The sequence below is a fragment of the Serinus canaria genome, chromosome 14 (genome assembly GCF_022539315.1).
Source record: "Serinus canaria isolate serCan28SL12 chromosome 14, serCan2020, whole genome shotgun sequence".
Lineage (NCBI taxonomy): Eukaryota > Metazoa > Chordata > Aves > Passeriformes > Fringillidae > Serinus > Serinus canaria.
The window spans coordinates 1,592,292-1,612,648 of NC_066328.1; the positions used below are offsets into that span (position 1 = coordinate 1,592,292).

General features: G+C 63.5%; 1 protein-coding gene across 1 annotated transcript; it reads left to right on the plus strand.

Moving 5' to 3' along the window:
• The first annotated feature begins 15,689 nt into the window (after positions 1-15,689).
• Positions 15,690-19,589, plus strand: FBXL16 (F-box and leucine rich repeat protein 16). Its single transcript, XM_009091997.4, has 5 exons — positions 15,690-16,400; positions 17,172-17,680; positions 17,999-18,083; positions 18,607-18,670; positions 19,441-19,589. Exons 1-5 carry the CDS (start codon positions 15,705-15,707, stop codon positions 19,587-19,589), a joined length of 1,503 nt encoding a protein of 500 aa, XP_009090245.1. The 5' UTR covers positions 15,690-15,704.
• The last annotated feature ends 768 nt before the right edge of the window (positions 19,590-20,357 follow it).

Consider the following 20,357-nt stretch of genomic DNA (forward strand, 5'->3'; position numbering starts at 1 on the left):
GGCCGCGCCCGCGGCGGCCCCGGGCGGCCCGGCCCGGCCCGGCCCTGCCCGCAGCGCTGCCCGCACCGGGGCCGGGGCCGCGGGGACGGGGGAGCGCGGCCGCCACCCCGCGTCGCGCCCCGAACTTTCCGCCAATGGCTGCGCAGGGGCGGGCACGGGAGCCGCCCCCGAGGCCCCCTCCCCACCGCCGGGGGCACCGGCATCCACGGCAGCGGCATCCCCGGAGCCCCCCGGGGCTTCTCTGCACCCCGCGGCACGGGACGGGGACACGGCTGAGGCAGGGGACAGGACTCGGAGCAGGGCTGGGGTACCCCAGGGGTCAGATCCACCCTCCGGGGATGCACCCTGATTTCTGTAGGCCCATGACTGTGACAGCTGGGACTACAACCCCCCGGGCTGGGAACATCCCAAACTGTGCACATCCCAACAGTGCACACCCCAAACTGTGCACATCCCCGTCTGGGTACACCCCAAAATGTGCACACCCTAAACTGTGCAGACCTCAAACTATGCACATCCAAACTGTGCACACCTCAAACTGTGTACCCCTCGAACTGTCCACACCTCGAACTGTGCAGACCCCAATTGTGCACACCCCAAACTGGGCACATCCCACACTGCACATCCCAAACTGTGCATACCCCAAGCTCTGTGCCCCAAACTGTGCACACCCCAAATTGTGCACACCCCAAACGTTGCACCCCAAACTGTGCACACCCAAACTTTGCACACCCCAAACTGTGCACACCCCAAACTGTGAACACCCAAACTGTGCACACCCTGGCTGTAGACACCCCAGGCCAGGTACACCCCAATTTTTCACACCCCAGGCTGCAGCCAGCCCTGGCTATAGACACCCCAGCTGTGCACAACCAGGCACGGGCATAGCCCAGGCTATGAACATCCCAGGGTGCAGCTCTCTGGTTTCTGCAGCCCCCCAGAACTGTGCACCCCAATACCCGCACACACCCCAGGCCAGGACATTCACAGCCACGGTCACAGGCACCCCAAGCCGAGCACATGTTGGGCACCCCAGGCTGGGTGCTCCCCAATCTGTGCACACCCCACACTGCAGCCCCCCTGGTTTACATACTCCCACTCCAGAACTGTGCACCCCAAGAGTCCCACACCTCCCAGCCCTGAGTTACACCCACCACGGTCCCTGCACCCCAAGTTCTGCACCCCAGGCTCTATACACCCCAAATTATGCACACCCCACCCCTTGCACAGCCCAACCATACACACCCCAGGCTACAGGCAAACCAGGCTATGCACACCCCACACAGCCCCCTGGTTTACACCCCCTAGAACTGTGTACCCCAAAAGTTACACCCCCCAACCTCCTTATAACCTGCCCCCATCACCAGCAGAGACACTTTCTGACCAGGGGAGCCCAGGCACGTGGCATCAGGCCTGACACGGGGGTCAAGAACATCCGAACCCCAAATTCCATCCTTCCAAACCTGGGCATTTCTTTCCACCCCCTCCCTTCCAGCCGCTATTGTGCCACCACTGCAGACCCCACCATTAATTAAGTTTCCATCCAGTGACAGCCCGCCAAAATGTTTGAAATAAACACGGAACAATTGGGATGGGATGATACAGGCCGGGAACAAAGTCCCCGGCCAGAGGGTGGAGCGGAATGGAAATGAGGGATTGTAAATTGGGATGGTGGGAAGAAAGAGGGGAAGGGGGGAAGGGGAGGGGGAGGCAGGCGGGGAGAGGAGGATTCACAGCCCTCCGGCCATGAAATGATGCTGAAAGAAGTCATGCTGCTGGAATCCGTGGAAAATGAGGGGCCGGAGGGGCAGTGGGTTAAGGTGGAGCGGGTCGGGATGTCGGGGTGTCGGGGGGCTGGGCTGGGGGTCGGGTGGGCGGCTCTCTGCCCGCTGGGCCCCGTGCTGAGCCCACCAGCTGCCAGGAGGGGTTTGCCGGGGGGTGGCTGCGTTGAGGGTCTGGCTGTGTCCCGGAGGGTCACAGGGACCCCGGCATGGCGGGGACAAGGTCCCAGGGCCGATCCGGTGACACGGTGAGGAAGTGGACACGGCTGGGCTCGGAGCTGGCAGGGACCCCGCCAATGGCTTTGGCCAGGTGCCAGGGGCGAGGTAGCATCAGAGGATGCGTGGCACCAGAGGCAGGGTGACACCAGGCACCGGTGTCCCCACGCAAGGACCTCTCCCCACCGAGACTGATCCCCGGCCCGGTGGGGTGCTCAGCACCCTGCGGGGATGTTCCCTCGGGACACCCCGGGATGCAGGGATGTGGGACACGGTGCCACCGTCCCCGCAGGCACATGGCAGTGTCTGCCCTAGTGCCAGCGCCCCGGGGTGAGGCTGCACCCCTGGGCCCCCCACAGCCCCCGACCCACCTTAACTGGGTGCTACTGGAGAGATGCTGGCACCAGCTGCTCCCCCAGCCCTGGCTTCCCTCTCTCCGCAGGGTGGGGGCACCCCGCAGTGGGGGCACGGCCATCGGGGGGTCCCGGAGCCCCTTCGGAGGAGCCACGGCAGATGGGGCTGAGCCGGGAGCCGGCACGACTCCCGCAGCGCCCCGCAGTGGTCTCAGACCTCCGGAGCAGTCCGTGGGGATGGTACCTCTGGGCACCCACCGAGGAGCCAGCCGTGCCCGGAGCTCGGTCTGGTGGCCGTCCACTGACTGTGTCCCCCGTGGCCCCTGGCCACCCCCTCCTTGTCCCTGGCTGGTTGTCCCCGTGGCACTGGCGGGGGGGGGGGGGTCCGAGTGCCGGCCGCCCCCGCGAGCTCCCCGAAGGCGCCGGGCCCTGCTGCGTGTCCGCTCGGAGCCCCGGGGCCGCTCCGGGATGCTCGGGCTCGCAGTGCCCTCTGGTGACCGCCGTCACAGTGCCGCGAGCCGCCACCCCCAGGCGAGGGGACCCGCTGGGGGCTGGCGTGGGGCTGGGGAAAAACGCGTCCCGCAGGGGAGCAGAACTTCAACTCATCCCCCAGGACCTCCGAGGAGCACCCGGTGCCACCTCTGCCCTGGACAGGGACATCTCGCACCGGGCCGGGCTGCTCCAGCCCGCGGGGTGCCCACAGCTCCTCCAGCTTCTCACCGCCTCCCCCACAGCGCGATTCCTCCTGTTATCCCACTTAAACGCACCCTCTTCCAGCTGAAAACTGCTTCCCCTTCTTCTGCCTCTACAGCTCCTGGCCAAAGCCTCTCTCTGTCACCCTCCCAAGGTCCCTTAGGTATCACCAGGATGCCAGAAGGTTTCCTGCAGGCTGGATGGCCCCAGCTCTCCCAGCCTTTCCCCACAAGACAGATTCTCACAGCCCCCTGAGCATTTCCATGTCCCCTCCGGATCCGCTGTGACTGATCCAGGATTGCTCTGTCCCAGACCCATCTGCCGCTGACAGAGCACTCCTGCAGGAGCTTCCTTTGGATTTTGATGATCCTGTCTCTTCCCGATGGGTCACCCCAAAATTTTTCTTTCTTGAGCAGCTCCCCCTGCCACTCCTGGAGTTTCTGGCAGGTCCCTGGGACATCCTGAATGTCCTTCTGGGGCGGCTCTGGGCACCTTCCCCGTTGTGCCATGGGTGGGGATGGCACGGGCAGGAATGCTCCAGGCTAGGCTGTGCCCAAAAAAACTCTCCTGGAAAGGCAAAAGGGACATTTGAGGCAGCAGGGACCTTGGAGGGCTGCTCAGGGGCTGGGGGTCCCCAGGCTGTCCCCATGCAGCTTCCCATCCCCCCGGGCTGCGTGGGGAGCTCTCCCGCCCCACCGAGCACCCGAAGGAGCTGCCGCTGTGGGAGGCACCCACATTGTCTTTAAAAAATAACTCTGGAGCCTCAGCTCAGCTCCCAGCCCATCCCTGGGGACGTGCAGGGACAACCTGAGCTCCTCTGCACAGAACCCAGCCGGCTCTGTCCCCTCTCAGTGTCCCCTCTCACCCAGACGCCCAGGATGGTGTCCCCAGGAGTGGGAATGTGCCCTGGGAAGGCTTGGGGAGCTCAGGGAGCCTGTCAGGAGGGCTGAGGGTCCAGAGGTCAGGGCAAGGGTCCCCAACATCAAGGTGGGGATCCCCAAAGCAAAGATGGGCTCCACATGTCAAAGTAGGGGTCCACGTGGAAAGGCGTGGATCCCACGGCCAGGTGGGGGTCCCATGGCAAGGTGGGGGTCCCATGGCCAAGTGGGGGTCACCATGGCAAGTTGGGGGTCACCATGGCCAGGTGGGGGTCACCATGGCCAGGTGGGGGTCCACACTAGTGGGAGAAGGTCCCCACGGAAGAATGAGGCTCCCAGAAGCTGGAGGAGAGTCCTTATGGCTGGTTGAGAGTCCCCACAATAACATGGAGGTTCCCAGAGTGAGAAGAGGGTCCCATGGTCCCTGCAGCAGTGTGGCCATCCCCATCTCTCTGTGAGGGTCCCCACAGAAGCCTGAGAGCCACCACGTCCTCGCCCACGCGTGGCCTGGATGGGGGGAACCTGAGGGGGAATCAGATCCTGGGCAGGGAAGAGCTCTGGGCCCTGTGGGGTCGGGACAGAAGGGGCTGAGCCCGGGAGTGACCCCAGGCTGGACAGACCCCCCTGCTCCACCCCCCGCCCGTGCATCCTGCGGGCAGCGAATGGAGCTGCTTATTGATTCGCAACCCTGTCTAAAAATAACTTTCAACTCTTCATCCCGAGCTGTGAAAAATCCCCCATTGCTAGGCGACGGGTTACCGGGAGACAGCGGCGCTAGGCGACGGCGGTTGCTGCGGCGACGGCCCCCGGCGCACTGCGGTCCAGCCCGGCCCCGCTGCTCCTGCCGAGCCCGCGATGCTCTGGCTGCACCGGGAAGGCTCGGCCCGGGCTCCCGGCGCCCTGGGGACACGCTGGGGGCGAGCTCCAGCATCTCCGGGGCGCTGCAGTGGCAGGGGAGCAGAGGGCTGAGGGAGCCATGTCATCTGGCTCTCGACTGCTGGCCTGGCCTGACAGTGGGGACACTGGGCACCACCCTCCTGGCGCTCAGGAGGGACAGGGAGGCTCAGGAGGCTTGTGATGGTGACCTGTGGCTGCAGGGTGAGGTGGGGTGACCAGCACCCCACATCAGGCACCCAGGTGTGGATACCCTCTGGACTGGTGGCACCCCAGCTGTGTCCCCTTCCCGAGGGACACAGACACGCGGGGAGTCTCCTCTTGCCCAGAGACGACTCCTGTTGAAGGAGTTTTCAGCCTTCTTGACATGAAAATGTCCCCAGGACATGGGGCCACAACAATTTGTCCCCTCTGAGTCCTGGAGGTGGCAGGGGTTAGTGACAACGAGCCTGTGCCAGGAGGAGGGGACATCAGGGATCATGCAGGGCCCCAGTGCCTCCCAGAGCCTGTCAGCCCCAGTGGCACTTGGCCTGCTCTGTGCAGAGTGTCCCCAAGGGCTGCACCACATCCTCACTCCCAGGCTGCTGCAGGTCCCAATTCCCCTGGAACACCTCCTTGGGGACCAAGCACCACAGGGGACAGGGCACTGCTGGGGGGACGAGGGACTGTGGGGAGAAAGACCTGCAGCTCCTCAGACGATGGGGAAACATGTGGCACTGGGACGAGGCCATGGATCCTCACATCCCTGCAGTCACTGTCCCCTTAGCATTTGTCACCCACTGGGAAGGATGTGCTGAGGATGTGAGTGTGAGTGTGAGTGTGAGTGTGAGCACAGTCTCCTCTCCCAAGCCCCCTCCCAGCTGCAGAGTGAAACCCAACCTGCCTTATAAATAATGGAAGCAGGAGGCAGCGCCGGCTGCAGGCAGCTCCCTCCGCCTACCCAGGGCCCGCCGGGCACCACGGCCAGGCTGGACCTGCTGCTCCTGGGGCCGTGCCAGGGCAAGGCAGAGGAACGGGGCTAAATGTGCCTGCTGACCAGCTCCCTCCAGTTTGGGGAGCAGGGTGAAGCTGGGCCCAAGCTGGGGGGGCTGAGCTGGGGGGGCTGGGACATGGGGGACGGCAGTGGGACAACCCCCAGCGGGTCTCAGTGCCAGACGTGGCTTGGGCAGGTGATTCTCCCCAGGATGTGGGCACAGCAGCCTGGCCTGGGTGCCCGCTGCCCCCGGGGGTGCTGGTGCAGGGTCCGGTGTCACCGCTGTGCCCCCGGGGCTGTCAGCAGAGCCTGAGGTGGCTGCCGGGGTGAGCGGAGTCTGCAGCAGGATCTGCACCAGGGTCTCCAGCCTGCCATGCCCTGGTGGGGAGAGAGCCAGAGCAAGCATCCGTCTGTCCATCCAGCCTTCCACCCATCCCTTCGCTCAGCCTTCCAACCCTCCCTCCCTTCATTTCTCCAGCCACCCCATCCCTCCATCCCTCCCTCAATCCCTCCATCCATGCTTCCATTTCTTCCTCCATCCCTCCATCCCTTCCTCTCACCATTCTTCCCTCCATTTCTTCATTCCTCCATTCTCTCCAGCCCCTCCATGCTCATCTCTCCATTCTTCCCTCCATCCCTCCACCTCTCCCTTGATCCTTCCACCCCTTCATTTCTCCCTGCAGCCCTCCCTGCATCTCTCCATTCTTCCCTCTTTTTTTCCATCTCTCCTTCGATCCTTCCACCCCTCCATCCCCCCTCCATCCTTCCATCCATCCCTCCCTCCATCCCCCATCCTTCCACCTCTGCATTCCCCCACCCACCACCCTCTCTCCCTGCACACCCAGCTGCCAGCCCAGCCCTGCCCGTTCCCCCCCGCCCCGTTCCCGTGTCCCGCACCCTCACCTCGCCTCTCCCGGTGCCGCTGCCGGTGCTTTCCCGGCACGCTCCATTATCGCTGCCGGTGACCGTGTCCCTTTAACAGCCTCGGCTGGTGACACGCGTGTACGTGTGTGCGAACGCGCGTGTGCGTGTGCTCCCAGCTCCCGGGGCTGGCTGGCAGCAGGGCCCCCCTTCTCCATCCCCCCGGATCCGGATCCGGCCCCATTCCCCCCCTCCACTCCCCGCTTATTTTTCCTGTTGTTTCGCGGGGTTGGGGCGGGGGCCGGGCGGGATCCGGCCCCTTTGCCAACGGGGATTTTTGGGGGGATTATTCGCCGTTTTCTTCCCGGTGGGATTTTTTGCTGCAACCGAAAGAAGACGGGCACAAGGCATGGCATGAGCTTCGGGAGACAGGGCTGGAGGTAAGAGCCGCTCGGGAAAAGCCTTTCCGACACAAAGCCGGTGCCGGGGTCGATGCCGATGCCGGGGTCGGTGCCGGTGCCTGCTCTATCGGTACCGATACCGGCACCGGCACCGGCACCGCAACCGCCCCCAGCCGCATCCCGCATCATGGAGCCGCGTTATATAACGGCAGCGGAGCCGGCCCGGCCCCGGGGCTCCCGGTCCGGTGGCCCCCCCTCCGCCCCCGCCTCCCCGTAGCTCAGCAGAGGATGGTGGTCGGTGTGACCCTCCCCCGCCCCAGTGATGCTGCCCCCTCCGCCCCCTCGGTTTGGGGAGGGGGGATGTGGGTGGTGAGGCGATGTGCTGTGTCCCCCCCCAGCATGGCCGGGCATCGGCAGGTGGGTGCAGGCAGGGAAAAGGGGGGATCGGGTGCACCCCGCAGGAGGCAGGGCTGCTCTGGGATGGGGGTGGAAGGGCACATCGCTGTAAGGACACAGTCACCCCGGTGTGGGGTTGATGTTTGCCCCCTTTCACCTCTACTGCCAGCCTCTAAAATTCCTCTTGTCCTCCCTGGTGGCACCACTGGCATCCCTGAGGCTGCACTCAAACACCCAAACACCCCAAAACCTCGGGGTGGCTTTCTGTGGGTGCAGGGTGACACCAGCCAAGGGATGGGACACAAGGGCAGCCTCCCCCATTCCCAGAGTTCAGGGGATGGAGGAAGGGGAAGGCCCTGGCTGGGATGGGACCAAGGGGGCTGAGCCCCACAGCAGGGTCCTGGAGACCCCAGCATGGGCCCATGGATCTCCCATCAGTCCAGGATGGGAAAACAGAGTTTGTTTTGGTGGGGAGGGATGGGGAGGGGCAGGGGCAGGGGGATCAGCGTGTGGGGCTGGGGACCCTGCAGACCCAACCCCATGGAATGGCTGGGGCTGAGCACGGCTAGGGAAACTGAGGCACGGGGTTCTGGCAGCAAGCAGTTGGATACCCCTAAGGTCTTGGCCATGTGGGGGTCCAGGGGTGCCATGGGGCACTGGGCTGAGGTGGTGCCTCTCGGGCATCTGCTGGTGCTGGTGGGATGTGGCAGTGCCTGGGCAGGGAAGGCTGGAGCATGGCAGTCCCTGCAGCAGGGATGCTCCTGGCAGACCCTCTCCATGCCCACCCTCTGCTCAGGGTCTGGGGGTCTCAGGGCACAGCACCCTGGGGCGCTCAGCAGGCTGGGAGCAGTGGGCACAGAGCAAGCACCGTGCTGTGCTGGCAGCTCCCCTCCTCTGGAAGCTAGGTGCTGATTTCACTCTGGCTACCAGGAAGAGGGAGGGAGGTGGCTTTGGAGTGGGGAGGACTCGCTCAAGCATCCATTTTTAATGAGCTAGATATCTATTTTTCCCCGAGCTGGCTTCCCCCACATCGATCCCTTTGCCTGCTCCTCTCCCCGTGCCAGCAGCCCCACGGCACAGGGGAGCAGCAGGACAGACACCCCTGGCACTGGGACCCTCCTGGCTCCCCAAATCCTGCTCCTGGGGAAGGAGCAACCCTCACCTGGGCCAGGGTAAGGTGACAGTGGGGAAAGGGTTCCCTTGTCCCCCCCTGTGGGGTCACAGCTGTGTTGACCATCCTGTGGGGAGGTGGCCAGACAGGAGAACTGGAATAGGAGCATTTGGAGTTTGGAGGCTGGATCCTGCCCCTCTGCTCTGCAGATTTAGGCTGTGCCTGGCTCAGCCTCTGGCAGCTCCATGGCAAAGCCACCTCGTCCTGCCTGTAGCTGTGTCCCCATCTCCCATCTCCTGCTGCTCCCAGCAGTGCCTGTGCAGGAGCTGCACCTGGAGAGGGAATTTGGGAGGTGAGTGGGTGCTGCTGGTGTGGGAGGGAGCAGCGCTGGGTGTGCAGGCGAGCAGAGCTCCTTGGCAGCATCCCCCTCCCAACCTCTGCCCACCTGCCACGGGGACCAGCCACGTGTGCTGGGTGCTCCGGGGCTGGAGGCTCACAGGAGGAGCTCGGGGCTGAGGAGGAGAGTGTTTGGGGAGGGCACAGCTCAGCAGGACCTGTTTCTCCAGGGTTTCTCCCTGCTGGAGGGGTGAGCCATGCCCAGCTCTTGAACAGGGGAAGCGGGAGGCCAGGGGTTGTGCTGGGAGCAGGATCAGGATGGTGCCTCATGGCTTTTGGAGCCCGTGCTGACATTGAGCACCCACAGCCAAGCAAGGAGTGCCATGGCTGGACACTGCCTGCCCTGGTGTCCCACCAGCCTCGTGCCAAGGGCCCCTGCTTGACCCCAAGCCCAGGTCTCAGCCAGACCCTGAGCACAGGCAAAGGGCCATCAGTGCTTGTGTGGCTGTCACTGTGCCTGCAGGGGTGAAGGGTTTGGGCAGGTGCAGTAAGTCTCAGCAGGACCTGAGGAGCACATCCACATCCTGTGCTTGGAGACTGCTGCCCTGGCTCCTGACTCCTCAGAGGAGGCATTTCACTCCTTCCTGGGCAGAGGGAAGGGCTGGGACACTCTGGGAGCTGTCACTGGGCTCTGGCTGGGCTTGTAGTGAGAGGAGCCAGGCTGGGCAGGACCCAGAACATGAGGAGCTGCTCCCTCTTCTCCTTGCCTCCGTCAGTGGGGAGCAGGGAGAAGCTTGGCTTAAGCAGGAGCATCCTTCCATGGTGTGAGAGTGAAGATCTCCAGAGGGGGCTGGAGGGGAAGGGAGCAGGGGTCCAGCTCTGTCCTCAGTCTGTCCCTCCTGCGCTCCTTTTGGGTGGGGGATTCCTCCCAAGGGGACAAGGGCTGCCTGGAAAAGGAGAGAGGTCAGAATTTGCTGTCTCTGGGAGAAGGGGGTTTGGCAGAGAGACTGAAAGCTGCTGCAGGAGGGGCTTGGTGGTCAGAGGGAGCCCTGATGGGAGGAAGTTTTGCTTGGGCAGGCTTGGAGCTGGAGCTCTGCCTCCCCCACGCTGAGGGCTGGGGACAGGAGCTGCATCTCCCAGTGCCCCCAGAGAGGAGCTGTTCTCTCAGCAAAGCCCAAAGCAGTGGGGACCTGAGCAGAGCTCGGTGCTGGCACCTCAACCAGCTTTTCCCAGCTCTCTGGAAATGGGGCCGACCCTGCAAAGCCTGAGCCTGACCTTTGGGAAGGCTGTAGGACCTGAGAGATTGCAGCGTTGGGGGTTCCTACAGTGACAGCTCCTTTGCTTGGCCATGAGCTGCAAGAGCCAGCGATGGATTCACCAGCCTGGCTGGCACTGAGAGAAGCACCCCCAGCAGTGGGACCCATTTTCTTAAGCCTCTTTGTCCACTGCAAGGTGGGATGAACTCCTTGGCACCGTTGGGAGCCTCCAAGGGAGTGGGAAAGCTGCTCTCAGCCCTTAGGTCTCCCCAGGAGCTCTCAGGGCAGCCCCAGGAGGGAGTTTCCCAGCTCCCACCACACAAACAGCAGGTCTCCAGGGCCAGGTGGAGAGGCAAGGCCCTTGCTTACCCTGAATTCCTGGATTGTGCAGCAAGGGAAAGGTATCACTGAGCTCAGAGCTGTGCTCTGAGCCTCTGTCCCAGCTCACCTGTGTGAGCACCGGGGCTGGAGCACAAACACACAGAGAGGCACAGCATCTCCGGGCAGTGGAGCATCTCTCCAGCTTGGGGGGCTGGGTGCTGGCCCCCTGCTCACAGCACGGGAGGCGTTGTGATCCAGCGGGATGGGAGCCGGGGGCAGCCGCACCCCGCGCAACTCTGCAGGGGGATGTGTTTATCGCTGCCGTGCCCTCCGGACGCCGGGTCCGGCCCCAGCCTGGCCCCGCTGCCGCCCGGGGCAGCCCCGGCGAGCTCAGCCCCTCAGGAGGGCTGCACAAAACCCGGGCTGCGTGCTCCGGCACAGCGCTCCGTGCCGGGCGTGTGTTCTCTGGCCGTAGAGCAACTTGATTTGCTGCATTAGTAAAAATAGACGGGTAATGAATTCAGCTGATGCAACCCCGGGCGCGCGTGCACGCGGCGGCCCCGGCCGAGCTGAGAGCATGAGAGAGATTGTGTGAGTGGGAGTGGGAGTGGGATTGTGTGTGAGAGGGATTGTGTGAGTGTGAGTGTGAGTGTGAGAGGGATTGTGTGTGTGTGAATGTGAGAGGGATTGTGTGAGTGTAAGTGTGAGAGGGGCTTGTGTGTGTGTGCATCCTGTGTGAGTGTGTGTGAGTGTGAGAGGGATTGTGTGTGTGCATCCCGTGGGTGTGTGAGTGTGAGAGTGAGTGTGAGCAGGGTTATGTGTGCATCCCATGTGAGTGCGATTGTGAGCCGGGCTGTGTCAGGGCATTCCCCCCCTCCCCGGGGCTGTGTGTGTGTGTGTGTGTGTGTGTACACCCCGTGGGTGTGTGAATGTGAGTGTGAGCAGGGTTATGTGTGCATCCCGTGGGTGTGTGACTGCGAGTGTGTGTGTGAGTGTGAGCAGGGCTTGTGTGTGTGTACACCTGTGGGTGTGTGAGTGTGAGTGTGAGCAGGGTTTGTGTGTACACCCCGTGGGTGTGTGAGTGTGAGCAGGCAGCGATGGCTGCTCTCTCCCTTTGGCTCTGCCACCTGAAACCCTTTGGCAGCAGCTCTGGGTCCTGTCAGGGCCATAATAAGGATCCGAGGCGGGCTGGGGGCAGCAGGGACCAGGTGGGTGGCAGCAGGGTCTCACGGGCAGTTTGTGGGGCAGTCATGGATTCTGTCTGGGATCTGCTGGGGCAGCAGCAGACCTGCCTGCTTGGTTACAGTAGGATCTCTGACAAGGATCTGCTGGAGCAATACTGGATCTTGGCAGGGCCCTGAGGGGTGATGGAGGTTCCCTTAAAGGAGCCGGTGCGGCAGAGGTGGATCCTCCCTCCCAGGGCCCGGCGCGACAGGGCCGGATGCTGGCGGGGACACGAGCGCGGTGTCCTTGAGGGGCGCCGCTATCCTCGGTGCTGACCGAGCCCGCTGACCGGGACCGCTGTCCTCGGTGCTGACCGGGGCCGGTGACCGGGGCCGCTGGCCGCGGTGCTGACCCAGCACACCCGCAGTCCCGGCGGCTCCCACGCCGGCCAGTCCGGGATGTCCCTTGGCCTCCGGTCCGGCTGCAGCCCGGCTGTCCCGGAGCTCAGCCCCGATCCCTGCTGCAGCAGGATAACTGCTCCAGAAGCCAGGGATGTCCCAGGCCGTGCACTGACAGGGCGGCTGATGGCCCTGCCCGTGTCTCAAGGCCCTCATCCCTCTGCACCACCACGTGGAGACAGTAAACTCGCCAACAGGTTGGGCAAGCTCTGTTTTCCTGGCAGTTTCCGTGCCGTTCATCCCAGCATCCTCGCTGTCTGTGCAGTGTTTGTGGTGACAGGCTCTCAGACCCTGGCTTTCTCCTCTCTCCCTGCGTCAAACCCGCCCCCCCAGCACTGCATCATCGCTTCCCGTGGGTGACAAACCCCTCCAAACCTCTCTGCCAGTGACGTATCCCGTGAGATGTGCACCCAGGAGTGCATTCGGGAGCCTGAAGGGCTCTGGCCTTTGCTTTTGTCAGGTTTCTCCCTCTGGGCTAGAGCTGGCCCTCCACTGCTGGGAGAGGCTTCCCCATGAGAGAGCAAAGGGGGGCTGAGACAGAGGGGGGCTGCAAATCTGGGCCCTTCTTGCAGGACCCCAGAGCAAGGGTGGTTGCACCAAGTGCTGAACAATCCTGATGATGATAATGATGATGTGCTGGGCCCAGTCATGCACTCTGCAAACACTGAGATGACAGGGAGAAGGGAAAGGGACAAATCTCTGCTTTGGAGTGGCCAAAAAGCATATGGAGGTGTTCATAGGACTGCTGGACCATCTGGGAGAGTCTGTGCTGACACCTCCAAGGCTTTGGGTTTGTCTGTCCATCCCTGTCTCTGGGCTGGAAGTGCCTGGGGAGGCGCAGGGCGGGCTCTGGGTGTCCCTGCACTCAGCAGCTGTGACCCCCAGGGGTTGTGGGAGCGTCACTCTGGACACCAGAGCAATGTGGCCTCAGCCCTGGGCTGCAGGAGCTGGGGCTCTCCCATGGCACAGGAGGACAGATGCCAGCACAGGCCCTTGGTGCCAGAGACAGCAGCCATTGGACCCATCCCCTCCCAGCCCATGCCCCCAGCCCACCCTCTCCACACTGGGGTATTTCCCCAAGCACAGGGGAAATACCTGTTCCTGGGGGTGGTAGGAGCACCCAAATTCTTCCCTGATCATCTCCCCAGAGAGAAATGCCTGCATGCCTTCCCCCCACCGCTGCCCAGATCCTCCTGTGCCCAGAGGCTCGAATCTCTGTGCATGTTTCTCTTTGAAGTGACTTCAGACTTCAGGATTTCTGTGCTCTGTTCAGGCAGCCTGAGCTCCCTGGGCAGGGGGCCTGGCTCAGCCTTCCAGAGAAAGCTCTTGGGCCCCCTGGGCCCCCCTGAGCCCCCTGAGCCCCCTGAGCTCCCCTGAGCGCCCCCGAGCTCGGCCTCGGGGACCAGCCGAGCTCTGAGCAGGTTGGATGCAGTGCCAAAACCTCCCGCTGGCTGCTGTGAGTTCGGCGACTTGTCAGCATCTGTCTCCTGCTGTGACTGTCCCCTTGGGCTCCCGAGGCCCTGGGCTGTCCCTCTGCCACCCCCTACCCTCTCCCCGGGGCCGGCCAGCGTGCCCAGCGGCTCTGGGGCTCGGTGCCACTCGCTGCAGTGACAGCTTCTCCCGCCACCTGGTCATTATCTGTTTGGACTGGTGCTCTGTGGCCCTGAGACGCCCCGCTGCCCGTTCTGTTTGCTTCCCTAATTGCGGCCAAGCACCGAGCCGCTGGTTTCAAGTTTCTCTCTTCTCCCCCCTCCCTTTCTCCTGCTTTCAAGCGAATTTAACACATGTCCAAGCATCGGCGGCCCAGCTCCGCTGTCGGCGGCGTGAGCGGAGGCAGCAGCGGCTGCATCCAAGCCGGGAGCGGCGCCAGACTGTCTGCACAGGGCTGGGCTCGTCCCCGGAGGCTGGATCTCGCCGGGACGCTGCCACCGAGCCGGGCTGGCTGCTGGCACCTTGGCTGGCAGCCCGGCAGAGGCTGCGGCAGCTCCACCAGCCCCGTGCCACGGCCCCACCGTGCCGGGAACGGGAGGTGTCCTCGGGAGGTGCGGTGTGCCCTGCATCCCGCGGGTCCTCAAGGTGTGCCCCCGGAACCTGACTGCGCTGCCGAGCTCTTTTTTGGGTGGCTGCGCCCTCCCTGGCTGCTCCAGGAAAGCTGGATGAGGCCAGGGCTGCTGTGACAGTGAAAGGGATGGGCAGCAGGGGGTCTAGGCTGCATCCTGCTTACAGGCTCAGGGACCATGGTGCTTGGACATGAGCAGGATGCCCTTCCTTCTGTATCCCTCCATCAGGGCTTGACTTTCTCCATCCCAAATCAAGCTGCTGTAATAATCCCCTTGTTTTAATCTCAGGTCTGGGAAGAGCTGGCAGGCAAGAAGGTCACTGTCACTGATGCACAGACGTGCCAACCACCCTTTGGGTCTTCAGGGGCAGCTCCCTGTGCCCTGCTCCATGCACTGCAAGCTGCATTCCAGTGCTTCAGCCTCTTGTGCCCCCAGGGGTTGCCAGGATCATTTTTATGGCAGGGTTTGGCACTGCATTGGCACACAGGGGGTGCGGGCAGGGTAGGCAGCTCTCGGGCAGGGCCCTGTGCCAGGCCCCGGCTGGGCAGAGGGAGGGGGCTGAGCCCCCATCAATAATTCACCTCCATATTTATAGAGGGAAATGCGTTGCATAATGGATGGTAGGTGAGGAGGGCCCTTGGGAAGCCGGCCTTGCTGCCACTGCAATATTTATTGGCCCGGTTTGCCTGGTGCTGCCCGGCTGCCTCGAGGCTCTGCAAGGATTGGCGGCACTAGGACTGGCACAGGTTCACTGCTGAGGGCTTGGCTGGCATGGTGGGCACAGGCAGCTCTGCTCCTCTGCCTCTGCCCACTGCCCTCCACAAAAATGCACTGGGGGATGGAGCCCCTCTGCTCTGGAGCCAGGCTGGCAGAGCTGGGAGTGCTCACCTGGAGAGGAGAAGGCTCCAGGGACACCTCAGAGCCCCTGCCCCCCCTAAAGGGGCTCCAGGAGAGCTGGAGAGGGACTGGGGACAAAGCATGGAGGCACAGGACACAGGGAATGGCTTCCACTGCCAGAGGGCAGGGCAGGATAGGATATTGGGAAGGAATTGTTCCCTGGCAGGGTGGGCAGGCCCTGGCACAGGGTGCCCAGAGCAGCTGTGGCTGCCCCTGGATCCCTGGCAGTGTCCAAGGCCAGGCTGGATCACCTTGGGCTAGTGGAAGGTGTCCCTGCCCATGGTGTGGATGTGGAATGAGGTGGGCTTTGACGTCCCTTCCAACCCAAACCAGTCTGTGGATCCTTCTCCATCTGCCACTGGCCATGCTTGTTTCTGGGCTCAGAGAGGGATGTGAATGCCCAGGGACAAATCCCCATCTGTTCCTCATCACAGGGGGCACCAGGGCCATGCAGCCTGCTCTGTGTCCCAGACACGTCCCCTCTGTGGCTGTGCCCACCAGCCCTGCACCACCCAGTCCCATGTGCCACCCTGCCAAGGCCCCCAGGATCTCCCCCCTCCCTGGTGCCACCACCTCCCGCAGCCACGGCCACCCCTCCAAGCAGACCCACAGCCCCTGATCCCACACTCCTGTGTTACAGAGAGATCTGTGGAAGATGTCGAACCCGAGAAACGGTGACACCAAGCCCCCATGTTTGCCCCGCAATGGACTGGTGAAGATCCCCACGCAACCCAACGGCCTCGGCTCCGCCAGCATCACCAAAGGCACCCCCGCCGTGAAAAACCGCCTGTGCCAGCCTTCCTCCGTGCCTGCCATCCTCAGCCCGGCCTTAGCCCACCGCAGCGACCTGCCCATCCCCAGCCTGGCCTCCCCGCTCTCCTTGGCCACCCTGGCCAGCGTGTCCTCCCCTCCCGGCGCTTCCTTGGTGGGACTGAACGCCAGCGAAGGCTCAGAGCAGCCCTCCCCGGAGCGGCTGCCAGGCTCGCCCTCGGAAAGGCAGCTGGCCGTGGACGAGAAGATCCTCAACCGCTTGTTCTGGTACTTTTCAGCGTGCGAGAAGTGCGTGCTGGCACAGGTGTGCAAGGCATGGCGGAGGGTGCTCTACCAGCCCAAGTTCTGGGTGGGCTTGACACCCGTCCTGCACACCAAAGAGCTCTACAACGTCCTGCCTGGTGGAGAGAAGGAGTTCATCAGCCTGCAGGGCTTCGCCGTCCGCGGCTTCGACGGCTTCTGCCTCGTGGGCGTCTCTGACCTGGACATTTGTGAGTTCATTGACAACTACCCCCTCTCCAAGAAGGGGGTCAAGTCCATGAGCCTTAAGAGGTCGACCATCACAGATGCGGGGCTGGAGGTAGGTGACCCTGCTGAAGTCACCAGGGTGGCTGAGTGTGCTGGTGGTGGGTCAGTCTTGGTGGCCTTGGGGACACGCACGCAGGCAGAGTGGTCCTATCACAGTGAAGGAGCAGACAGGTGGCGTGGCCACCCCACAGGTGCTGGCAGCACAGGGAGGCCCTGCCTGTGGTCTGGGCGGTGGGATGGGTGCAGCCCGTGTAGAGTCAGGAGGCTGTCAGGGCTTCATCCCTGCTGCCTGTGGGTGCTGCAGGAAGGCAGGGCCAGGTGGGGTGGCCGTGTGCTGGGCAGTGATGTGGTAGTGGGTGACAAGCTCTAGGAACAGGATGTTCCTGCTTGGCTGGCTGCTTCCCAGCAAGGGGGTCACCCAAGCAGGGGGCTGAGGGTCACATAGAGATGGGGCCATCCAGTGGACTGGGGAAGGTCCCCACCGAGATGCTTGCCCTGTGCCACAGCCAAACACAGTGCCAGCTGCTCCGTGGGCACATCTCACCCGTGCTGGGAGCGGCATCAATCCCAACCCTGCCAGCAGCACCTGGGACAGTGCTGGGGCTGCAGCCAGGGGTCCCTGTCTGTCCCCTCCCATTCCCCACTGATGCTGGCGTGCCCTAAGGCAGGCATTGAAGCTACACCAGGGAGGTCCCAGGGGAGAAGACCGGACCCAGGCAAGACTGGGAGCAGTGGGAGGAGCCACCCAGAGTGAGCCGGGGCACAGGAACACGCAAGGGTGGGTGGCAGTGCCCAGCACGGCCTGACCCCCTGCCCTCGGCAGGTGATGCTGGAGCAGATGCAGGGCGTGGTGCGGCTGGAGCTGTCGGGCTGCAACGACTTCACGGAGGCCGGGCTGTGGTCCAGCCTCAACGCCCGCATCACGGCGCTGAGCGTCAGCGACTGCATCAATGTGGCCGACGATGCCATCGCCGCCATCTCGCAGCTCCTGCCCAACCTCACCGAGCTCAACCTGCAAGCTTACCACGTGACGGACACGGCGCTCGCCTACTTCACCGCCAAGCAGGGCTACACCACCCACACCTTGCGCCTCAACTCCTGCTGGGAGATCACCAACCACGGTGTGGTCAACATGGTCCACAGCCTGCCCAACCTGAGCGTGCTCAGCCTCTCGGGCTGCTCCAAGGTGACGGATGATGGCGTGGAGCTGGTGGCCGAGAACCTGCGGAAGCTGCGCAGCCTCGACCTGTCCTGGTGCCCCCGCATCACTGACATGGCCCTGGAGTACATCGCCTGCGACCTGCACAAGCTGGAGGAGCTGGTGCTCGACAGGTAAAGGGCTGTGCTGAGCCGCGCTGTGCCATGCCAAGCCATGCCATGCCATGTTGAGCCGTGCCAGGCCATGCCATGCCATGCTAAGCTATGCCAAGCCATGCCAAGTCATGCCATACCGTGCTGAGCCATGCCATGCCATGCACGCCATGCCATGCCATGTTGAGCTGCTCTGTGCCGTGTCACCCCATGACAAACCATGCCGTGCCGAGCCGTGCCATGCTGAGCCATGCTGGAAGCAGAGGGTGCAGCATGGGGGCCATGGTTTGGGGACACCCACGGGTGACCAGCTGGCCCTGACACCCCGTGTCCCGGCAGGTGCGTGCGGATCACCGACACCGGCCTCAGCTACCTGTCCACCATGTCATCCCTGCGGAGCCTCTACCTGCGCTGGTGCTGCCAGGTAGGTGTGGAACACGGCTGTGCCCGTCCTGGCTCAGCACGGCAGAGAGGGCATGGTGGCACCTCCCTGGGGATGGGCCATGAGCTCAGGCCGGGCTCCCAGGGCTGGCGGAAGACCCCAAGAGTCGGTGCCAGGAAGCAGAGAGCTCCTGTGAGCTCAGCAGGACTCAGCCCTGGCACCCTCACCCTGCATCCCCAGAGCCGGTACCTGCTGCAGGCTCCCTGCCCTGGCTCCCTGCTCCCTGTCGCACAGAGCCAGTACCCCAGCCCTGCACCCAAAATCCTGCCCCAGCATCCCGCTGCAACATCCTACATCCTGCTCAGGCTCCCCTCCCTGCAGTCTGTCCCATCACAGTTCCCTGCCCTGGCACCCAGAGCCAGCACACTGCCCCAGCATCCTGCGCCCTGCTTCAGGTTCCCAGGCCTGGCACCAGTTCCTTACCCCAGCTGGGCAATGCTGAGCCATGGTGCTATGGTTGTCCCCACTGTCCCCCCCCTCATCCCCATCCCATCTTCTTTTCCAGGTGCAGGATTTTGGCCTGAAGCACCTCCTGGGCATGGGCAGCCTGCGCCTCCTCTCGCTGGCTGGTGAGACCCTGACCCTCTACTAGGGACCAGAGACCCCACGGGGCTGGGGAGGCACTGGGCATGGGGACAGAGAGAGCCCTGGGGACACCCTGGGGACAGCCAACATCCCCCCCAGACCAGCAGGCACCTGCACCCAGCCCAGCCTGTCGGGAAAGATCCACACTGGGCTCTTGGGGTGCCGTGTTTTTTGGGGTGGTGGTGTTTTGGGAGCTATGTTTTTGCCATTCAAGTGTTCTGGGGTGTTGGTTTCTGAGGAGCTGCTCCTGGAGACACTCTATTTTGGGGTTGTTTTGTTGGGTTTTTTTTGAATACAGGTGCTTTAAGATGCTGGGATTTTAGGCTGACCTTGGGGTGCAGGTGTTTTGGAGCACTATTCTTTAGCGTGCTGGTTTTCTGGGTTCTGGTGGGGGGTTTTTGGGTGCTAATGTTGATGGTTTTGGTATTTTGGGGTGCTGGTGCTGTAAGGTACCGGTTTTTGCGTGCATTTTTGAGTGCTGGATTTTTTTGGATGCTGATATTTTGAGTGATTTTTTCATAGTATTGGGGGTTTTGGGGTACCTTTTTTTCAGCACACTGGGTTTTTGGGTTCTGTCTTTTGGATGTGGTGAGTTTTGAGGTGCTGGGACTTTGAGGTCCTGACCCTTTGGTTCTGTTTTGGGGGATTTTTTGTGTTCTGGGATGTTGATGCCTTTCACATGCTATTTTTGGGGATGCTATTTTTGGGGGGGCATTAGTGATCTGGGCTGACAGTGCACCCTGTCCCCTTGCAGGCTGCCCCTTGCTGACCACCACAGGGCTCTCGGGGCTGGTGCAGCTGCAGGAACTGGAGGAGCTGGAGCTCACCAACTGCCCCGGGGCCACACCGGAGCTCTTCAAGTACTTCTCCCAGCACCTCCCGTGCTGCATGGTGATCGAGTAGCGCGGAGCCGGCCCACCCCGCGCCCACCCCGGCCACCATCGCCCCCCCCCATCTCCCTCCGGCTGCGGGGGAATTCGAGAGACGCCCCCGAATCCAACCGAGCCCGGACATCCCCCGCATCGACGCCCCCGAGGGACGCGGGGCTCCGGGGGGAGATGGGGGCACGGCGTCGTCCCCGGCCGGAGCCCCCCCCGGTACCATGTAAATTCCCCCCACGCCGCCGCCATCGCCCGTGCTCCTGCCGGTGTCCTGCCAGTCCCCTCCGGACAGACGAACGGACATCATGGAAGCCTAAAGTGGGAAGGCGACGCTGTGTGACCCCCCCCGGCCGCATCCTGCTTCCCCCGCCCCGGTGCCAGCGGGCACACGGACCCGCCACCAAGGATGCTCCTGGCGACCAAAGGATGCTCCCAGGGATGGGCCAGAGGAGGATGCTGATTTTGGGGTGGCGGCAGAGGCTGGATGGGTCCCCTCACGTCCCCAGAGCGGGTCACCGAGCTCACCCCCCCCCCCCCCCGCGCTGCGTGTCCCCTCCAGACCCCAGCTCCGCTTTTGGGGCCCTTTCTCCTGGTGAATAGGATGTCCCTCTCTGCCCGCCCGCTGCCCTCGCATGCTCGCTTGCTTCAGTCTCGTGCTACGGCAGGTTTCGGGGTACCCGGGGGGATGGTGACAAGTGACAGCTCCACTGAGCCCCTCCACGCGGCTTCGCCCCGGCCGGATCCCGCCCCGGAAGCCGGGCTCCCCTGGCAAGCATCCCCCGCCGCCCGG

Excerpts from the sequence above, each read along its gene's own strand:
- FBXL16 (XM_009091997.4), top strand. The coding sequence starts at position 15,705 with ATGTCGAACCCGAGAAACGGTGACACCAAGCCCCCATGTTTGCCCCGC. Across the intron at positions 17,681-17,998 it reads GAGGAGCTGGTGCTCGACAG|GTGCGTGCGGATCACCGACA; the intron begins GTAAAGGGCTGT and ends GTGTCCCGGCAG. Across the intron at positions 18,671-19,440 it reads GCGCCTCCTCTCGCTGGCTG|GCTGCCCCTTGCTGACCACC; the intron begins GTGAGACCCTGA and ends GTCCCCTTGCAG.